Below are 19,192 nucleotides of genomic sequence, written 5' to 3'. Positions count from 1 at the left end.
GTCAATCTTAAAGGGGCATTTAGGAGGGAAAAAAATGTTTTCAAATCAACTGGTTCCAGAAGTTAAACAGATTTGTAAATGATGTCTACTTAAATATCTTAAGCCTTCCAGTACTTATCAGTTGTTGTATGCTGCAGAGGAAGTTGTGTAGTTCTTTCCAGTCTGACCATAGTGATCTCTGATTCCACCTGTCCATGTCAGGAACAGTTTAGAGCTGGAGAGCTTTGCCATGAGCATTGATTTGAAAACAATGTTTTTCCTCTGGAGCACCCCTTTAAAATGGTTTGTTCCCTCTTAGTACTGTAATAACTTAAGTAACTTAGTATTTTTGTTTATCAAAACAGTATATCAAGTGACTAAAACTAAGCTACAAACCATTGAACTGTCATTTGTTTTTATATTGTTTATCTAATATAAATATTTTCAAATAGGTGTTGGTGGTCTTGGTGCTGGTGGCTATGGACCTGGTGGAATAGGAGCTGGGGGTCAAGGAGGTACTGGAGCTGGTGGATATGGAGCTGGTGGATATGGAGCTGGAGCTGGTGGAGTAGGAGCTGGTGGATATGGAGCTGGTGGATATGGAGCTGGTGGAGCAGGAGCTGGTGGATATGGAGCTGGTGGATATGGAGCTGGTGGATTAGGTGCTGGAGGCAAACCACCAAAACCAGGTTAGATATTGCTTCATTCCTTTTATAATCACAATTTACAAATTTCTAAATTTCAGAATGTACAACATTGGTTTATAAATGTTTAGGTTTTGCTCTATATGCTATACAAAGTGAATGTCTATCTATAAACAACATATTATTAAAACCTGTGTAGAAGAAGAGTGGTGCAGTTCCCTATAGTAAACAATCAGATTGCTTCTTTGGCCTGACCTACCGCATAGTCAATAAGGCCGACTGTCAAAGGCGTTTATAGTCCTCCCAACTCTCCACCAACAGGTGAAATTGGAGCAAAGAAGAGTCAGGTGTGTTTGGTAAGGGGAGGGAGGGATAAGCTGACACGAGAGCTGTCTGGCTGGGGTTTACCCTTCCCTTTCCCATAGAGATCACATCAACATTCGGCCGTGCCCAATATTCATGTGTCTAGTAGGTTGCAAGTGATAACTGGCCGACAGTTAATAAAAATGTATGGCCACCTAAAAGGAAACCTGTCATCAGATTTTACCTTATATAGCTGGTGGCAACACAACATCTCCATGTAGTCACCACGGTTTGAGCTGTAACCACTCCTTAATGACAGCCTGGGCATTGTCCATGTTACAGCTGCTCGGGTTACAGCCCAAGTGGCTGTGACTACATGATGCCTAAGTGCTCCTGGGACCACTTATGGGGCACTACCATACAGTGCTGGACCATTTGAAAAGGGATTATGCAGGTGCAATAGATGAAGCGCTCGGCACAGCTTCCACAGCAATCCTACCAACAGGCATGTGACGTCCAAAGGCACTAAAGTCTGTATAAACTTCAATAGGGTTCTCAATCAAGAAACCAGTGCAGAACATACATGAAAAGAGTAATGATGGCACTCACCATAGGATGAAGGAACGGTAATACTTTATTCTTGACAACCGGCAGACTATAGCATGGGAAAGAGGGACGCTGTGAGCTTCCCTCTTCCCCATGCTGTAGTCTGCCGGTTGTCACGAATAAAGTATTACCGTTCCTTCATCCTTTGGTGAATTCCTTCATTACTCTTTACGTGTATGAAAAGGGATTATGTTCACTATGGCTAATGGCCTGGAAGACAATGGGACTTGGTAAGAATGCAGATTTTTCCCTATATAACATGTTACCACCAGGTATATAGGGTAAAATGGGATGACAGGTTCCCTTTATGATATGAGGATAGGCAAAATCTGTATCATAAAAACAAATCTCTGAATCCTATGAGGAATATTAACATAATATTTTGGACTTATGTTCATATCTTATTCAGAAATCATACAGATCTGTTGTAGTAAATCATACGCTTACTGTTGTATTTTTCTTTCTCAGGTTATGGACAAGGAGTTGGAACTGGTGCTGGAGGTCTTGGTGAGTAGAAACAAATAATTCCAAGTAAATCTTTTTTGGAGCCAACAGATATTCAACAATAGCTGAATATACATGTGATGTTGCTGTAATAATTATGCCATATCCTTAGCCTAGCGCTAAGAAACCTACCTACATTTGGCGACAGAAATGGCTAGTGTTTATTTGATTTTTTTTTTAATTGTACATCATTTTGGCCTTCTGGGAAAGTGTTTCCCAATCAGGATGCCTTCAGCTGTTGCAAAACTACAACTCGCATTATGCCCAGACAGCTGAGAGTTGTAGTTTTGCGACAGTGGGAGGCACCCTGGTTGGGATACCATGGAGTATTAATTACACTTGACAACCACTAGAGGGAGGACTGATGGGAAATGAACAAATAACAAATGAGGCCCGTAAAGAGGGCGTTACATCCTGATCAGTGCTATAAAATCATCGCTGCTTTTCTAGGTGCTCCAGGGGCTCAGGAAGTAGAAAAAAAGCCATCAAATTGTAAAAGTATGGCAATAAGGAGTCTGCACATGAATACTCATGGTGCAGATGACTGCGACATCTTAGGGATGTGACAGTCTTAGGGATGAACAGTTCGATCCCGGCTTTTACTAACAAGCTAACCAACAAAGACCTGTGTGTAACAGGGCACCGAAACTATTTAAATAGTCAAGTAAATCAGCTATTAACTAGCTATATTAAAAATAATAATAAAAATAATAACTGCCTAAAACAATAGTGAGTGTTCATGAACATCTCACTAGGAAATTCTCACTGACCAGCAGGTGATTGTAATATACCTAAGACAATGTAACATTAAAGCGGATCTGTCAGACTACGGCACCATGCTACAGGCCTTTTTATCCCAGTAACCAGAATTGCACAAAAAGATAGTGTCATTTGGCTAATGGAAATAATCAGAAAGTGCACATTGAGTCCAATATATTTATAAGGAGAGCATTACTCCGTGACTAGCCTCACTTGTCTCAGTGGTCATTGATGGGGAATGAGGGTAGGTGGGGAGAGTCCACTATCTTCATGGATATAATTCAGGGATACAAGTGTCTGATGAATTTTCTGATTACTTCTATTAGCCAAATTTCACAAAATTTTTTGGCAAATACTAACGCGGACCTGTCTATATAGGGTATCATAGTCTTATGACAGATTCACTGTAAGGGCTTTTCAGTTCCTGAACAGATTAGAAAAGCAGCTACAAATATGCTAAAACAAAAAAGAAAAAAAAAAAACAACAACATCTGTTACGCCGAGCGCTCCGGGTCCCCGCTCCTCCCCGGAGCGCTCGCTACACTCCTCTCACTGCAGCGCTCCGGTCGGTTCCACGGACCCGGGGCGCTGCGATACCGCCTCTGGCCGGGATGCGATTCGCGATGCGGGTAGCGCCCGCTCGCGATGCGCACCCCGGCTCCCGTACCTGACTCGCTCTCCGTCAGTTCTGTCCCGGCGCGCGCGGCCCCGCTCCCTAGGGCGCGCGCGCGCCGGGTCTTTGCGATTTAAAGGGCCACTGCGCCGCTGATTGGCGCAGTGGTTCCAATTAGTGTTTACACCTGTGCACTTCCCTATATCACCTCACTTCCCCTTCACTCCCTCGCCGGATCTTGTTGCCTTAGTGCCAGTGAAAGCGTTTCCTTGTGTGTTCCTAGCCTGTGTTCCAGACCTCCTGCCGTTGCCCCTGACTACGATCCTTGCTGCCTGCCCCGACCTTCTGCTACGTCCGACCTTGCTTCTGTCTACTCCCTTGTACCGCGCCTATCTTCAGCAGCCAGAGAGGTTGAGCCGTTGCTAGGGGATACGACCTGGTCACTACCGCCGCAGCAAGACCATCCCGCTTTGCGGCGGGCTCTGGTGAAAACCAGTAGTGACTTAGAACCGATCCTCTAGCACGGTCCACGCCAATCCCTCTCTGGCACAGAGGATCCACTACCTGCCAGCCGGCATCGTGACAGTAGATCCGGCCATGGATCCCGCTGAAGTTCCTCTGCCAGTTGTCGCTGACCTCACCACGGTGGTCGCCCAGCAGTCACAACAGATTGCGCAACAAGGCCAACAGCTGTCTCAACTGACTGTTATGCTACAACAGTTACTACCACAGCTCCAGCAACCATCTCCTCCGCCAGCTCCTGTACCTCCTCCGCAGCGAGTGGCCGCTTCTGGACTACGACTATCCTTGCCGGATAAATTTGATGGGGACTCTAAGTTTTGCCGTGGCTTCCTTTCCCAATGTTCATTACACTTGGAGATGATGTCGGACCAGTTCCCCACTGAAAGGTCTAAGGTGGCTTTCGTAGTCAGCCTGCTGTCTGGAAAAGCCCTGGCTTGGGCCACACCGCTCTGGGACCGCAATGACCCCGTCACTGCCTCTGTACACTCCTTCTTCTCGGAAATTCGAAGTGTCTTTGAGGAACCTGCCCGAGCCTCTTCTGCTGAGACTGCCCTGTTGAACCTGGTCCAGGGTAATTCTTCCGTTGGCGAGTATGCCGTACAATTCCGTACTCTTGCTTCTGAATTATCCTGGAACAATGAGGCCCTCTGCGCGACCTTTAAAAAAGGCCTATCCAGCAACATTAAAGATGTTCTGGCCGCACGAGAAATGCCTGCTAATCTTCATGAACTTATTCACCTAGCCACTCGCATTGACATGCGTTTTTCCGAAAGGCGTCAGGAGCTCCGCCAAGATATGGACTCTGTTCGCACGAGGCGTTTCTTCTCCTCGGCTCCTCTCTCCTCTGGTTCCCTGCAATCTGTTCCTGTGCCTCCCGCCGTGGAGGCTATGCAGGTCGACCGGTCTCGCCTGACATCTCAAGAGAGGACACGACGCCGCATGGAGAACCTCTGCCTGTACTGTGCTAGTACCGAACACTTCCTGAGGGATTGTCCTATCCGCCCTCCCCGCCTGGAAAGACGTACCCTGACTCCGCACAAAGGTGAGACAATCCTTGATGTCCACTCTGCTTCTCCACGTCTTACTGTGCCTGTGCGGATGTCTGCCTCTGCCTTCTCCTTCTCTTCTGTGGCCTTCTTGGACTCTGGATCTGCAGGAAATTTTATTTTGGCCTCTCTCGTCAACAGGTTCAACATCCCAGTGACCAGTCTCACCAGACCCCTTTACATCAATTGTATAAACAATGAAAGATTGGACTGTTCCATACGTTTCCGCACGGAGCCCCTTCTAATGAGCATCGGATCTCATCACGAGAGGATTGAACTTTTGGTCCTCCCCAATTGCACCTCGGAAATTCTCCTTGGACTTCCCTGGCTTCAACTTCATTCCCCAACCCTGGATTGGTCCACTGGGGAGATCAAGAGTTGGGGGCCCTCTTGTTCCAAGGACTGTCTAAAACCGGTTCCCAGTAACCCTTGCCGTAACTCTGTGCTTCCTCCAGTAACCGGTCTCCCTAAGGCCTATATGGACTTCGCGGATGTTTTCTGCAAAAAACAAGCGGAGACTCTACCTCCTCACAGGCCTTATGATTGTCCTATCGACCTCCTCCCGGGCACTACTCCACCCCGGGGCAGAATTTATCCTCTCTCTGCCCCAGAGACTCTTGCCATGTCTGAATACGTCCAGGAGAATCTAAAAAAGGGCTTTATCCGTAAATCCTCCTCTCCTGCCGGAGCCGGATTTTTCTTTGTGTCCAAAAAAGATGGCTCTCTACGTCCTTGCATTGACTACCGCGGACTTAATAAAATCACGGTTAAGAACCGCTACCCCTTACCCCTCATCTCTGAACTCTTTGATCGCCTCCAAGGTGCCCACATCTTTACTAAATTGGACTTAAGAGGCGCCTATAACCTCATCCGCATCAGAGAGGGGGATGAGTGGAAAACAGCATTTAACACCAGAGATGGACACTTTGAGTATCTGGTCATGCCCTTTGGCCTGTGCAACGCCCCTGCTGTCTTCCAAGACTTTGTTAATGAAATTTTTCGTGATCTGTTATACTCCTGTGTTGTTGTATATCTTGATGATATCCTAATTTTTTCGGCCAATCTAGAAGAACACCGCCAGCATGTCCGTATGGTTCTTCAGAGACTTCGTGACAATCAACTCTATGCTAAAATTGAGAAATGTCTGTTTGAATGCCAATCTCTTCCTTTTCTAGGATACTTGGTCTCTGGCCAGGGACTACAAATGGATCCAGATAAACTCTCTGCCGTCTTAGATTGGCCACGCCCCTCCGGACTCCGTGCCATCCAACGTTTTTTGGGGTTCGCCAATTATTACAGGCAATTTATTCCACATTTTTCTACCATTGTGGCTCCTATTGTGGCTTTAACCAAAAAAAATGCCGATCCCAAGTCTTGGCCTCCTCAAGCGGAAGACGCCTTTAAACGACTCAAGTCTGCCTTCTCTTCGGCTCCCGTGCTCTCCAGACCTGACCCATCTAAACCCTTCCTATTGGAGGTTGATGCCTCCTCAGTGGGAGCTGGAGCTGTCCTTCTACAAAAAAACTCTTCCGGGCATGCTGTTACTTGTGGGTTTTTTTCTAGGACCTTCTCTCCGGCGGAGAGGAACTACTCCATCGGGGATCGAGAGCTTCTAGCCATTAAATTAGCACTTGAGGAATGGAGGCATCTGCTGGAGGGATCAAGATTTCCAGTTATTATTTACACCGATCACAAGAACCTCTCATACCTCGAGTCTGCCCAACGGCTGAATCCTCGTCAGGCCAGGTGGTCTCTGTTCTTTGCCCGATTTAATTTTGAAATTCACTTTCGGCCTGCTGATAAGAACATTAGGGCCGATGCTCTCTCTCGTTCCTCAGATGCTTCTGAAATTGAACTCTCTCCTCAACACATCATTCCTCCTGACTGCCTGATTTCCACTTCTCCAGCCTCCATCAGGCAAACTCCTCCAGGAAAGACCTTTGTTTCTCCACGCCAACGCCTCGGAATCCTCAAATGGGGTCACTCCTCCCATCTCGCAGGTCATGCGGGCATCAAGAAATCTGTGCAACTCATCTCTCGCTTCTATTGGTGGCCGACTCTAGAGACTGATGTGGTGGACTTTGTGCGAGCCTGCACTATCTGTGCCCGGGATAAGACTCCTCGCCAGAAGCCCGCTGGTTTTCTTCTTCCTCTGCCTGTTCCCGAACAACCTTGGTCTCTGATTGGTATGGATTTTATTACTGACTTACCCCCATCCCATGGCAACACTGTTATTTGGGTGGTCGTTGATCGATTCTCCAAAATGGCACATTTCATCCCTCTTCCTGGTCTTCCTTCAGCGCCTCAGTTGGCTAAACAATTTTTTGTACACATTTTTCGTCTTCACGGGTTGCCTACGCAGATCGTCTCGGATAGAGGCGTCCAATTTGTGTCTAAATTCTGGAGGGCTCTCTGTAAACAACTCAAGATTAAATTAAATTTTTCTTCTGCATACCATCCTCAATCCAATGGACAAGTAGAAAGAATTAACCAGATCTTGGGTGACTATTTACGACATTTTGTTTCCTCCCGCCAGGATGACTGGGCAGATCTTCTACCTTGGGCCGAATTCTCGTATAATTTCAGAATCTCTGAATCTTCCTCCAAATCCCCGTTTTTCGTGGTGTACGGCCGTCACCCTCTTCCCCCCCTCCCTACCCCCTTGCCCTCTGGTCTGCCCGCTGTGGATGAAATTTCTCGTGATCTTTCCATCATATGGAGAGAGACCCAAAATTCTCTCTTACAGGCTTCTTCACGCATGAAGAGATTCGCGGATAAGAAAAGAAGAGCTCCTCCCATTTTTTCCCCTGGAGACAAGGTATGGCTCTCCGCCAAATATGTCCGCTTCCGTGTCCCTAGCTATAAGTTGGGACCACGCTATCTTGGTCCTTTCAAGATTTTGCGCCAGATTAATCCTGTCTCTTACAAACTTCTTCTTCCTCCTTCTCTTCGTATTCCTAATGCCTTTCATGTTTCTCTTCTTAAACCACTTATCATTAACCGTTTCTCTCCCAAATCTGTTCCCCCCACTCCTGTCTCCGGCTCCTCGGACATCTTCTCCGTCAAAGAAATTTTAGCATCTAAAAAGGTCAGAGGGAAAACCTTCTTTTTAGTGGATTGGGAGGGTTGTGGTCCAGAAGAGAGGTCCTGGGAACCTGAGGACAATATCCTGGACAAAAGTCTGGTCCTCAGGTTCTCAGGCTCCAAGAAGAGGGGGAGACCCAAGGGGGGGGGTACTGTTACGCCGAGCGCTCCGGGTCCCCGCTCCTCCCCGGAGCGCTCGCTACACTCCTCTCACTGCAGCGCTCCGGTCGGTTCCACGGACCCGGGGCGCTGCGATACCGCCTCTGGCCGGGATGCGATTCGCGATGCGGGTAGCGCCCGCTCGCGATGCGCACCCCGGCTCCCGTACCTGACTCGCTCTCCGTCAGTTCTGTCCCGGCGCGCGCGGCCCCGCTCCCTAGGGCGCGCGCGCGCCGGGTCTTTGCGATTTAAAGGGCCACTGCGCCGCTGATTGGCGCAGTGGTTCCAATTAGTGTTTACACCTGTGCACTTCCCTATATCACCTCACTTCCCCTTCACTCCCTCGCCGGATCTTGTTGCCTTAGTGCCAGTGAAAGCGTTTCCTTGTGTGTTCCTAGCCTGTGTTCCAGACCTCCTGCCGTTGCCCCTGACTACGATCCTTGCTGCCTGCCCCGACCTTCTGCTACGTCCGACCTTGCTTCTGTCTACTCCCTTGTACCGCGCCTATCTTCAGCAGCCAGAGAGGTTGAGCCGTTGCTAGGGGATACGACCTGGTCACTACCGCCGCAGCAAGACCATCCCGCTTTGCGGCGGGCTCTGGTGAAAACCAGTAGTGACTTAGAACCGATCCTCTAGCACGGTCCACGCCAATCCCTCTCTGGCACAGAGGATCCACTACCTGCCAGCCGGCATCGTGACAACATCATTCACCTCTGCCTCCTCTTAGCCAACGTAAATGCTCTGTTGGTTCACCATCTTCCTTAGTGGCCCAGGGAGGAGCTGTTATGCCAGTACAGCATGTGAACACGTAGGCCACAGTCATGTGTCACTATGGCACATCATATTTGCCTGTGTACAATTAAAATTGCTGACCCACAAAGCTTAAATATGGCTTTCTGGCCACGCTGGATGTTTTGTAAACAGTGCAGTTCACAGGGCTAAACCGTGTGCACACAGAGTTACAAAACTTGCGTAAGACAGCCATCTCGGCTGTTTTTAACTTCCTAACCATCTCTGGTTGCCACAAACAGGCCAGAGGTGGCCAAAAGCCACATTTAGGCTTTGTGGGCAAATGCTTTTAATGATGGGGGACCACTGGAGCATCCAGACTGGATCAAGATATGGTGGCGTAAAAGAGGTGTTTGTTGTTTTTTGGTCAAACATTTGTGGCTTTTTTCTCAGAAACTGGAGACCCCTTTAAAAGTGCTGAAAAATAAAAATGAAAATAACTACCTCTATTGTCAGTTGCCACTGACAATGCCTTCAATCAAACATGGTCACTTAGTATTTCCTAATGGCAAAATGTCCGAAATTGGATATAATAATCCTTACTGTTCTTTGCTTCTAAAAACCAGAACAATTCCTGTATAGGCTTGTTCACATTGTCGTCAGGCTCTGCTATATGGAGCTCTGTCAGCAAGTCTGTCGTAATGATGGGAGTTTAGCAGAGAAAAAAATTGTGCACGTACTATTTCTATTCTCCAGTAAACTACTGGATCCATGATGGACCCCATTCAAGTCAATGGGATTCTTCAGGACCCGGTGGTGACCCAGTGGTTATGCTTTTACCCATTTTGGAGCTGTTTGGTATTAAAAAGAAAAGAGCCAAGCAGACCCAGAATAGGACATAGCACAACAGCAATGGGAAACTAGCCTAAGATTACCCTATAGCTGTCAAATGAGTGCATTGTTATCCTTAAGACATAGCAAGGAATGGCATGGTTAAATCCTTTCTTAGGGTACGTTCACACAGGCGGATTTATTTGCGGGTTTCCCGATGCATATTTGAAAGGAAGCAGGCTCTTCTTGGCTGTCCACAGCAGAAAAAAATCGTAAAATCCACCGTAGACCCGTCTGACTTCAATGGGGCTCGCGCAGACAGCCGAGAAGAGCCCGCCCCCTTTCAAATATGCAGCGGAAACCCGCAAATAAATCCGCCCGTGTGAACGTACCCTAATACTTACAGAGAAACATTCTTCAGGATCAGTAAAACATGGTAGCTACAGTATATTCCAAAAACAGCCCCATATCTTTCTACAGGTTGGGTATAACATTGCATTTCACCTTTATTCACTTCAAATAGCTATATAGTGCTATAAACTCAGATACAATGCATGAACATGTTTAACACTTTTTCTAAAAGAAAGCAGACATATTTTTCCTATTCTGAACCAACCCTCTATGTTGGTAGACTTCCATATAATTAAACATAGAAATTGCTGTACAGTGGTATAGGGTGGGCCTACAAATCTTTAACACGCTTTCTTGTTAAACTTTACATTACAAGGCAGTGATACATGACCATTACACAGCACTATACCAGTGTTTTTAATATCCCGCACATAACTTTTATAGTCTCTGATAAAACTTAATCCAGCCGGAGAGGTTAAACATTTGGAAAGTGATGTAACGCTTAAGTGGATTTCTTGACCTATTTAATAATAGGAGACATGACTACATAGAACAATTTTTTTGTGGTGAATTGTTTAAGGGCCCCCTGTGTATTCTTACAGTTTATACAACCACCAAATAATCCTGAGATTCTTAGAATTAATCTGAAAAACCTTAATAAAACAACCGGATACACCAGAAAATGAAAATGTGTGTTTATCCAGTACAATAATAAAAATAACATTGGAAATGGTTAGTCAGTTCGTGTTGACATCAGCCCTTACCATTGTGGTATGTTTGAGTTGGCTGGTGCATGCTTCCTGACTCTTTATCTTGCATTTATTGGAGCTCATTAGTCTAAACATACTGCAGCCATTGGGTGAGAGTGGTTCATTGCACTTCTTGTGAGGATTACAAATGTTTGCTGATAAAGAATTCCACATTACAAGCTGTGGATGGAATTCAGACTACACTTATAACCTATTCCAAGGACTTCTTAATCACCTTAGATGTATTAATCCCCTTGAGTCCTCTAGCTATAGCAACACTTTCTTCTACATCGTCCCAAAAAAACAAAGACTACAGAAGTGGACATAATTATTTCATGTAAGATCTACTCTTTTAGAAAGGGAGTTTGGCAATGTACTAAGGGATCATGGACTTTTTGTTGGTGGAAGACGCTGCTGATTTTTAGGGTGCTCTTTTTAAAGATATCCCATTGTCCCTGTAATATCAGCCATGGCTGCAATAGCTCCACAATAATGCCCAGTACGATACTGCTGCTCTCTTCTGCTGTGCTCTGGCTGCAGAATATATTAGCCATCTTAAAGTGGGTTGAGACTATCTAAAAGCCCTACTGGACACTCATACCTCTCTATATCATTTAACAATGAACATTATAACTATAATCCTATAATCGGGCAGTTAAACATCAACCCGTGAGGATACATTTTTTCTAACTCAGCTTGGTGGTCCAACAATGAGATCCCCAGGTGTTCACTGTTTGGTTGTATAGTCCACAAATAGATCGCCATCTGCTATTTTTCTAGTTTTTGGATTTACAATGTTCCAAAAGTCTTCTAAATGTATTTCTTTCAAACATACATCAATATAATTAATATTTAAGGTTTAAATTTGTTAGGGAATTTGAGTTAATGGGGGGGGGGGGGGGTCTCTGATCAGGGTCCGTATCTCTGGGTCAGAGAAGAAAAAAAGGACCTGTTCCATCCTGTATATGGGTGCTTTCACACCACACCACCATCTTTCATACGATGAATGGATCCGCTGAAAACCGTGGTAAACTACGGTTTCAGTCCAGTCACAAAACCCCATATGGAGCAAACATGAGTTGACCGGAGTCACTTTCTGACTCCAGTCAGCTCATTCAAATGAATGAGATGTGGCCAGGTCCAGCTGGGGTACGGGAGTGCCCGGTTTTCACATCTCCTAGCCGGATCCGGTCACCATATGAAAGAATCGTGGTGCGAATGCACTCTAAAACAGAAAAAGTGAGGTGGTGCTGCAGGGAAACTAAACAACTGTATAGCATACATTTCATAATTGTAGGTGCGCCGGCAAAACTTCATATTTCCTACTATACACATATACATTAAATGCAGAGCTGTGTTAACAAACGCACAATACCCTTAATTCCAATTTGGTTTTATGTTACTAAATAATACATGCAGTGACGTGACCATAGGTTTTCATTGAGTTTTTTATTTTTTTATTTTTTTTAACAAGATGCATCTTTATCTGCAGTGTATCAATGTATACACTACATAATCCCATTTAAAGGGGTACTCCGTGTTTTCAAATAGTGTTGCTCGCGAATATTCGCAATTCGAATTTTATTCGCGAATATCGCATATTCGCGAATTCGCGAATATTCGCTAATATAGCGCTATATATTCGTAATTACGAATATTCGTTTATTTTTTATTTTTTATTTTTTTCACAGTACACATCACAGTGATCATCCCTCTCTGCTTCCAGCTTGTGTGGTGTAAAGAAGGCTCTAATACTACTGTGTGAGACCGGTGTGCGAATTTTCGCATATGCAAATTTTCGCGTATGTTAATTTTCGCGCACGCGAATATTCACATATGCGAAAATACAACGAGAATATTACGAATATGCGAATATTCGCGAATATGTTGAATATTCGTCCATATATTCGCGAATATTCGCGAATTCGAATATGGCCTATGCCGCTCAACACTATTTTCAAATCAACTGGTTCACGAAGAACTGATATACCATTTTACTCTGTATATTAAGCTATTTTTTGCACTGTATAATGTCCAAAAATCCTAAAAAGTTCTTTAAATCCAATGTCAAGAAAAGTAAATCTAAATTATTATTATTATTTATTTTTATAGCGCCCTTAGTTCCAGGGTGCTGTACACATTGTATGGGGTGAAAATACATATCAAAGCACAAATACAGATACATTAAAGGCAAGCAAGAGTACAAAGACCAACTGATATAGAGGGAGAGAGGACCCTGGGCTTACAATCTACAAATTGTGGTATAAACTTTGTTTAATGTTTACCTCTGATAGGTGGAGTTGGCGGTGTTGGTGGAGTTGGTGGAGTTGGTGGCATTGGTGCTGGGCTGCTACCAGGTAAATGGTTTATAGTTACAATATGGAGAAACTTGCTGTTCTTTTTCTCCTACAGTATATATATTTGTCAGAGACATTTGTTATTTGTTTGGGGACAGTATTCATGGTCTTACTATACTAATACCCAGCAGAATGAATAGAGTTTATTTGTTGACAGAGTTGAGCTGACTTTACCTTTATTCATTTACCTCTCTACAATTCTTCTTTTTAGGCGGTGTCCAACCAGGTGCTGGTGCTAAACCAGGAAAAGGACCAGGTATATTTGAAATATTTTTGGCCTTTGTTTGTCTACATCAAATGTATCCTGTCACTGACAGCAACATCCCTCATCATTCTTCATTTCAAGCACACTATTTCCCTCTAGTATAGCCTGAACATGAAACTGATGTAATTTTAATGCTTTTATGACTGCATTACGTGAACATATCCCTCATGGCTTTTCTTTACTTCCTGGCAGGTGCAGGGATCCCTGGCTTGTACCCCGGGGGAGTGGTACAAGGAGGTGCAGGTCAGAATCATCTCTTCCTTTTTCCTCTGTTCCCACCCTGGTATACTAACTGTGATCATGATAACCTTGTAACTCAATAGGATGACTTAGAAGTTTCCATATGATTTATGTACTGTATTGTGAGTTAACAAAGGGGTTTTCCCTCTAAGATTTGGAAGATAAAGTCATCTATATTCACATGCACTGCAGATCTGTATTTGCAGTATTAGTAGTAGTAGTAAAATTGTGCTGTGTTGCTGTAGGCTAAACAGTTCCTACATAGAAATTCAAGTGAACGTCCATCCAGTGGAAAAGCTATTGGGCAGTGGTCTCCAAACTGTGGACCGCTACCTGTTGCAACAGCTTGATGTCAACAGTTTAGAGACCTTTGCTATAGGGTGTACAGACATGGCATTGGCACCTGGATCCTACTGCCTACGAGACCCTCAATTGCAAAAAAAATACATTGTATTGGAAACACATCGCACGTGGTACGTGGGGGTCCTTATTACAGATTTTGCATTGGGTCCCAAAAACTCCAAGTCATTCCCCTGTGGCCGCCCACATAATTGTACCCACTTGTTTTAGCTTTCATATAGGTAATGTCCTTAATGGGGGATATTGACACAGGTTGATTGTAAGACATTTACAGTTCATTTCTCCTTCCCTTTGCCTGCAGGGGGAGTGCCTGGTGCATATCCAGGTGGTGTAATCCCAGGTAAGAGTTTTTCTGGACTTTATTGTTGTACATCCAGTCTGCCTTTAACATACATAGAAGCAGAAGTTTTCGGTTACGTGTAGGCACATTACTGTGAATCCTGCTTTCTCAGCAACATGTGTGTGGCTCGGGGGAAGCAATTCTTTCCAGAGTCGGAAAAGCTGAATCTGGCCTTACTTGCTTCTCATTATGTCTCCTGGGACATATTTGTATTTGCTGTTTTGTCAAGACTTATGGCCTGCGCTGGAGATTATATAAGAATAAAACCTGCAGAGCAGACATTCATACCAAAGATAATAATTGAAAATTAAGGATTCCTGCTATAAAAGGTGTCCATATCACGGAGGAGAATTCTTCTGATTTTGAGTCTACCCGCAGTTACACAGGCAGTTGCAGTCGTATATTAGATGTAAGAATCCAATAGAAAGAAGTGTCCCGGCACTCAGAAGTTTTTTGAAGTCTCAAAGGTTTTTATTTATGCAACATGCATAGCATACAAGGTATGCTATGCATGTTGCATAAATAAAAACCTTTGAGTCTTCAAAAAACTTCTGAGTGCCGGGACCCTTCTTTCTATTGGATTCTTGCTACATTGGTCCTCGGGCACCAACTATTGGTTGCAGTGCCGACCTTCTTGGGATTTGGTATATTAGATGTAAGGCTGGGTTCACACTGTGTTTTTGTTTCCATTTAACATATACGTTCTAAACACTGAAAAAGAAAAAAATGTACCGAAACAGATGCTGCTGTATTGTATAAAGCAGAATCCGCTTCTTGTTGATTGCAACATAGATGTTTTTTTTGTTTTTGTTTTTTTGCTGCACACATAAGTGTGGTTGACTGCATTTGTACACAGCAAAACATAAACAAACTGTAATGGTAACAGGGAAGCAGAGACCAAAACACATTGGCCCAGATTCATCAAACTGTGTGAGAGGAAAAAGTGGAGAGATTTCTCCACAGCAACCAATCACAACTCAGATAATGGGCTCTGGTAAAGTGAAAGCTGAGCTGTGATTGGTCGCTGTGGGGAAATCACTCCACTTTTTCTCTCACACAGTTTGATAAATCTGGGCCATTGTGAACCCAGACTTATGTTACCAGAGATGATGCAACTAACTGTTATGTGTGGGCTTGTTTTTCATTCCTTTGCTGGTTACTGTGAATGCACATTTTTTGTGGGGGCATTTTCTGGTGTGATGTAAGGTCTATGCTGTGTGCTCTGAGCCAATCACGTGTCTTTTCCTGTTGCTCCCTTTCTCCTCTCTCTCTATCATGCTTTTTTACCTGCAGCCACATCCCCCTTCTTCCCCTTTTTTTTTGTACTGTTTTATAACAGATGTTTTATTTCTGGTGTCAGTAGAGATTTAAGAACAATTGCAAAAACAGAAGGCAGGGAAAGAAAATGTGAGGAGGGGGAACACTTTCTCTTAATAAGATAAATGACAGATACATGCAATAAGTATACTTTAGGGTGTATTCACACGTACAGTAACCTGCACATATTTGATATGCAGGATTTGAAGCTGCAGATTTTATGCTGCAGAGTTCAATGTAAACTAAATGACTAAACACAGATTCAAATATTCTGCTTCAGATCCTGCACATCAAATATGTGCAGGATACTGTACATGTGAATACACCCTATGGAGGACCCCTTATCGCCTGCCTATTTATGCCCTTAATTCAACTTTTCAAGAGCGTTCACAGGTCCTGTTTGAAGAGCACCTGTCAAAAGTGTTTTAACATCCTGGATGGTTTTGTTAGATTAACCCTCCAGAATGGGGGATGTTGTGTTCTCACTGCTGTTATTGAGTCCCTGAGAGACCCCTCCATGGTGCACAGTTATTTCTTATTCATTCCATGCCAGGGGGCAGGATCAAAGCATGGCTGTTTGCCAGCAGGCCTCACACAGAATTTCCTTACCTTACTTGTCTTGGCAAATAACTCATATCCGCTGTACCATGACAATGCTGGTGAAAGTGCGTTAGACAAGCGGGCAGAAAGGAAAGAAACCATATAAGCACATCGTGAAAGGGATTACATTAAGCACTAAAGCCTTGCTCATAAGAAGCCAAGGGGAGCAGAGAGATCACACTGTAGCACTATGGATAAACAGCAGTAGGTACACTGGTATTTTATACAAGGCCAGCTATTCTGAGCTTTATAGCTGGTCAGAGATGAGAAGGAAACCTTGATTTACCTTTCATGCAGATAGTAGATCACCTTCAGCAGTGCAAGCACACAGCTCAGACTCTCTCAGGCTCTTCCCCCCTTTCCTGTACATAGCAAATGATAGAGCTGTTTTTCTGGAGTAAGGATTCATTTTTAGTAAATTAAGTCATTTGCAAATATATAAGGACTTACATAGGCTATGACATGGAGGGAAGGTTTTTACAATAAAGGTGATCTTAAACAACCCTTTTGGGAGGACACCTGGATTAATAACTGTATAATGTTTCTTTTTACTAGGTGTTGGAGGTGCCGGAGTCATTCCTGGTGTTACTACAGGTAGTTTATTTTGGTTTTTCTAGAGTTAAAATGGTTCTCCAGTGGGGGGCTAGACTGGGTAAAAAATAATGCATAAAAACAGTCACTGATCCTTCATCACTCGGTTGTTACAGAGTCCAGGCCCTCAGTGGTCTCTAATTCCAAGTCCCCATTTTGATACGCAGGAAATGCCCACTCATCCCAATCATCACTTGCCTCATCACTTGCCCCTTTTTCTTTTTATTTTATCCTGTCAGATAACCTTTTACCATATAGAAAGTGCAGATGCAGAATAATAGAGTTCATCAATTGTGCTGCACCATGGGAAATATGATAACCAGTTAAATGTTGGGCTATTTGAGTTTGCTGGCACTATGTTTGAATGGTTCTAATTGGTCAGACAGATGCTGAAAAATGTCCTACCTCATTAACCCCTAATTCTGTGTTATGTACAGGAGCTGTAGTACCTCAAACAGGACTCCAACCTGGTGCTGGAGGAAAACCAGGAAAACTTCCAGGTAGGACAACGTCTTGTATGTCATTGCTGGAAATAAATGGACTATAGGGGAGATATATCAAAACCTGTGCAGAGGAAAAGTTGATGAGTTGCCCATAGCAACCAATCAGATCACTTCTTTCATTTTTCAGTGGCTTTTTACATAAATGAAAGAAGCAATCTGATTGGTTGCTATGAGCAACTGGGCAACTTTTCCTCTGGACAGGTTTTGATAAATCTTCCCCTATGTGTTTTGTAAGACGTTTAATCTTTTAAGATTCCATATTATTGTCAATTTATTGTGACATTTTATTGTGGGAAAAATACCCAACGAGAATTGTTACTGCAAAAAAACTCCCCCAAATTGCTGTAATGACAGAATGGGTAGAATGAAGCTCTAATATTTATCTTTGTACTTGTTCTATAGTAAACCTAAAAAAAGCCAATGTGCTTAGTGCTTATGCATTGTCAAGACTCCTAAGCAGGACTCTTAGCATAGCATAAAGACTTTGGACAGTTTGCAGGCTACCTCTGGGGGAATGTGAGACAAAAATAAAAATTACAGATTAAGAATCAGGCTTTTGTCCCCTATCTAGCCACTTAAGTAGTTTATGGGATGGTGGGTATTTCTGTGGTGATCAAAAAAAAAAAAAAATTATAATAATAATATATTTGAAGACTTGGGTGCCGTGATTCTAACACTGTTTGTCTTTCTTGCTATGTCCCCATTTACAAAATAAAGGGATTTTATAATGTGGATCAATATCTGTTTTTTTTTACTGAACAGTCAAATGGGTGCCTACTTTATTATAAAATGGGAAGTAAATGCTAGGATCATGAGGGGGATTAGGCGGCTGAGGGGGTGTGAATCATGTTCAGGGGTGTGATTTTGAAGATCCTAGTCACACACCCCCTGAGAGAAGGATTCACATCCAATTTTGCGATAAAGTTCCCACCCATCAGACTCCTGTGAGTATGCTTAGGAGTTTGGGAATATTTGGCATAACAAAACTTAAATCCCAGTATGAAATTATATGATATTTATTATTATAATGTTTTTATTAACTTTAACAGGTGCTGGGATTCCTGGTGCCTTCCCAGGAGGAGTGCTGCCCGGATCAGGTGAGTGTTCGAAATATGTTTCACTATCTTTAAAATAACTTGAGACATACCAATATACTTGACTCACTAATCTACAAAATCACCTCTCCTAAAAATCCCTGTCCTCTATCTTTACAAATAATCTATTCCCTGTTTTTAATTCTAGGTGTACGATACCCAGGAGTTGGTGTTCTCCCTGGAGTGGCCACTGGGAATGGAGTCAAGCAGAAACCACAAGGTCAGATCTTTACTTTCAAACAAAGTTATGGATTTAATACCTTCCTACTACTTCTTTACTACTTAACAACCCCCCACACACTCACAAAAAATTATTCATCTTATATTGTACTTGCTACTAAAGACCAATTCTGGAAATCAGTAGCATTGGGTGCTGAACTGACAGCTGTTTCTTTTTCTACACAACCCCATTTATATTCATTGTTATTAGGATGTCTTATGGATTCCCTACTAAATTCTAACAATGAAAATCCATTTATTTAAAGCTATGTTCACATATGCAGAACCAAAGAAAAGGTTCAGTACTCAACACCGATACTGAAAACCCTAATAATGGACACCAAAACACATATAAAAGAATAAGTGACACATTTTATTAGTTAGCAAAACAATAAATTAGCAACAACAGTCAGACTTAAAACTCGCT

At 43.6% G+C, this 19,192-nt stretch overlaps 1 protein-coding gene and 1 long non-coding RNA gene across 6 annotated transcripts in view; one reads left to right on the top strand and one right to left on the bottom strand.

Moving 5' to 3' along the window:
• ELN (elastin) overlaps positions 1–19,192 on the top strand; it is a 99,597-nt gene that overhangs the window by 39,451 nt on the left and 40,954 nt on the right. For all 5 annotated transcript variants that reach the window (XM_056558527.1, XM_056558526.1, XM_056558524.1 and 2 more), the window contains exons 5-14: positions 432–668; positions 2,001–2,039; positions 13,174–13,236; positions 13,448–13,492; positions 13,694–13,744; positions 14,403–14,441; positions 16,914–16,952; positions 17,387–17,449; positions 18,502–18,549; positions 18,695–18,766. In XM_056558527.1, coding sequence (XP_056414502.1) covers positions 432–668; positions 2,001–2,039; positions 13,174–13,236; positions 13,448–13,492; positions 13,694–13,744; positions 14,403–14,441; positions 16,914–16,952; positions 17,387–17,449; positions 18,502–18,549; positions 18,695–18,766 — 696 coding nt within the window. The remainder of the gene's footprint in view (positions 1–431; positions 669–2,000; positions 2,040–13,173; positions 13,237–13,447; positions 13,493–13,693; positions 13,745–14,402; positions 14,442–16,913; positions 16,953–17,386; positions 17,450–18,501; positions 18,550–18,694; positions 18,767–19,192) is intronic.
• On the bottom strand, positions 508–17,486 carry LOC130356683 (uncharacterized). The gene is made up of 3 exons (XR_008888963.1): positions 17,355–17,486; positions 16,645–16,720; positions 508–644 (listed from the first exon to the last, which is right to left on the bottom strand). It is a non-coding gene; the product is annotated as an uncharacterized LOC130356683 (long non-coding RNA).

This window comes from Hyla sarda, chromosome 2 (assembly GCF_029499605.1).
Source record: "Hyla sarda isolate aHylSar1 chromosome 2, aHylSar1.hap1, whole genome shotgun sequence".
Lineage (NCBI taxonomy): Eukaryota > Metazoa > Chordata > Amphibia > Anura > Hylidae > Hyla > Hyla sarda.
This window is presented reverse-complemented; position numbering and strand designations above follow the sequence as displayed.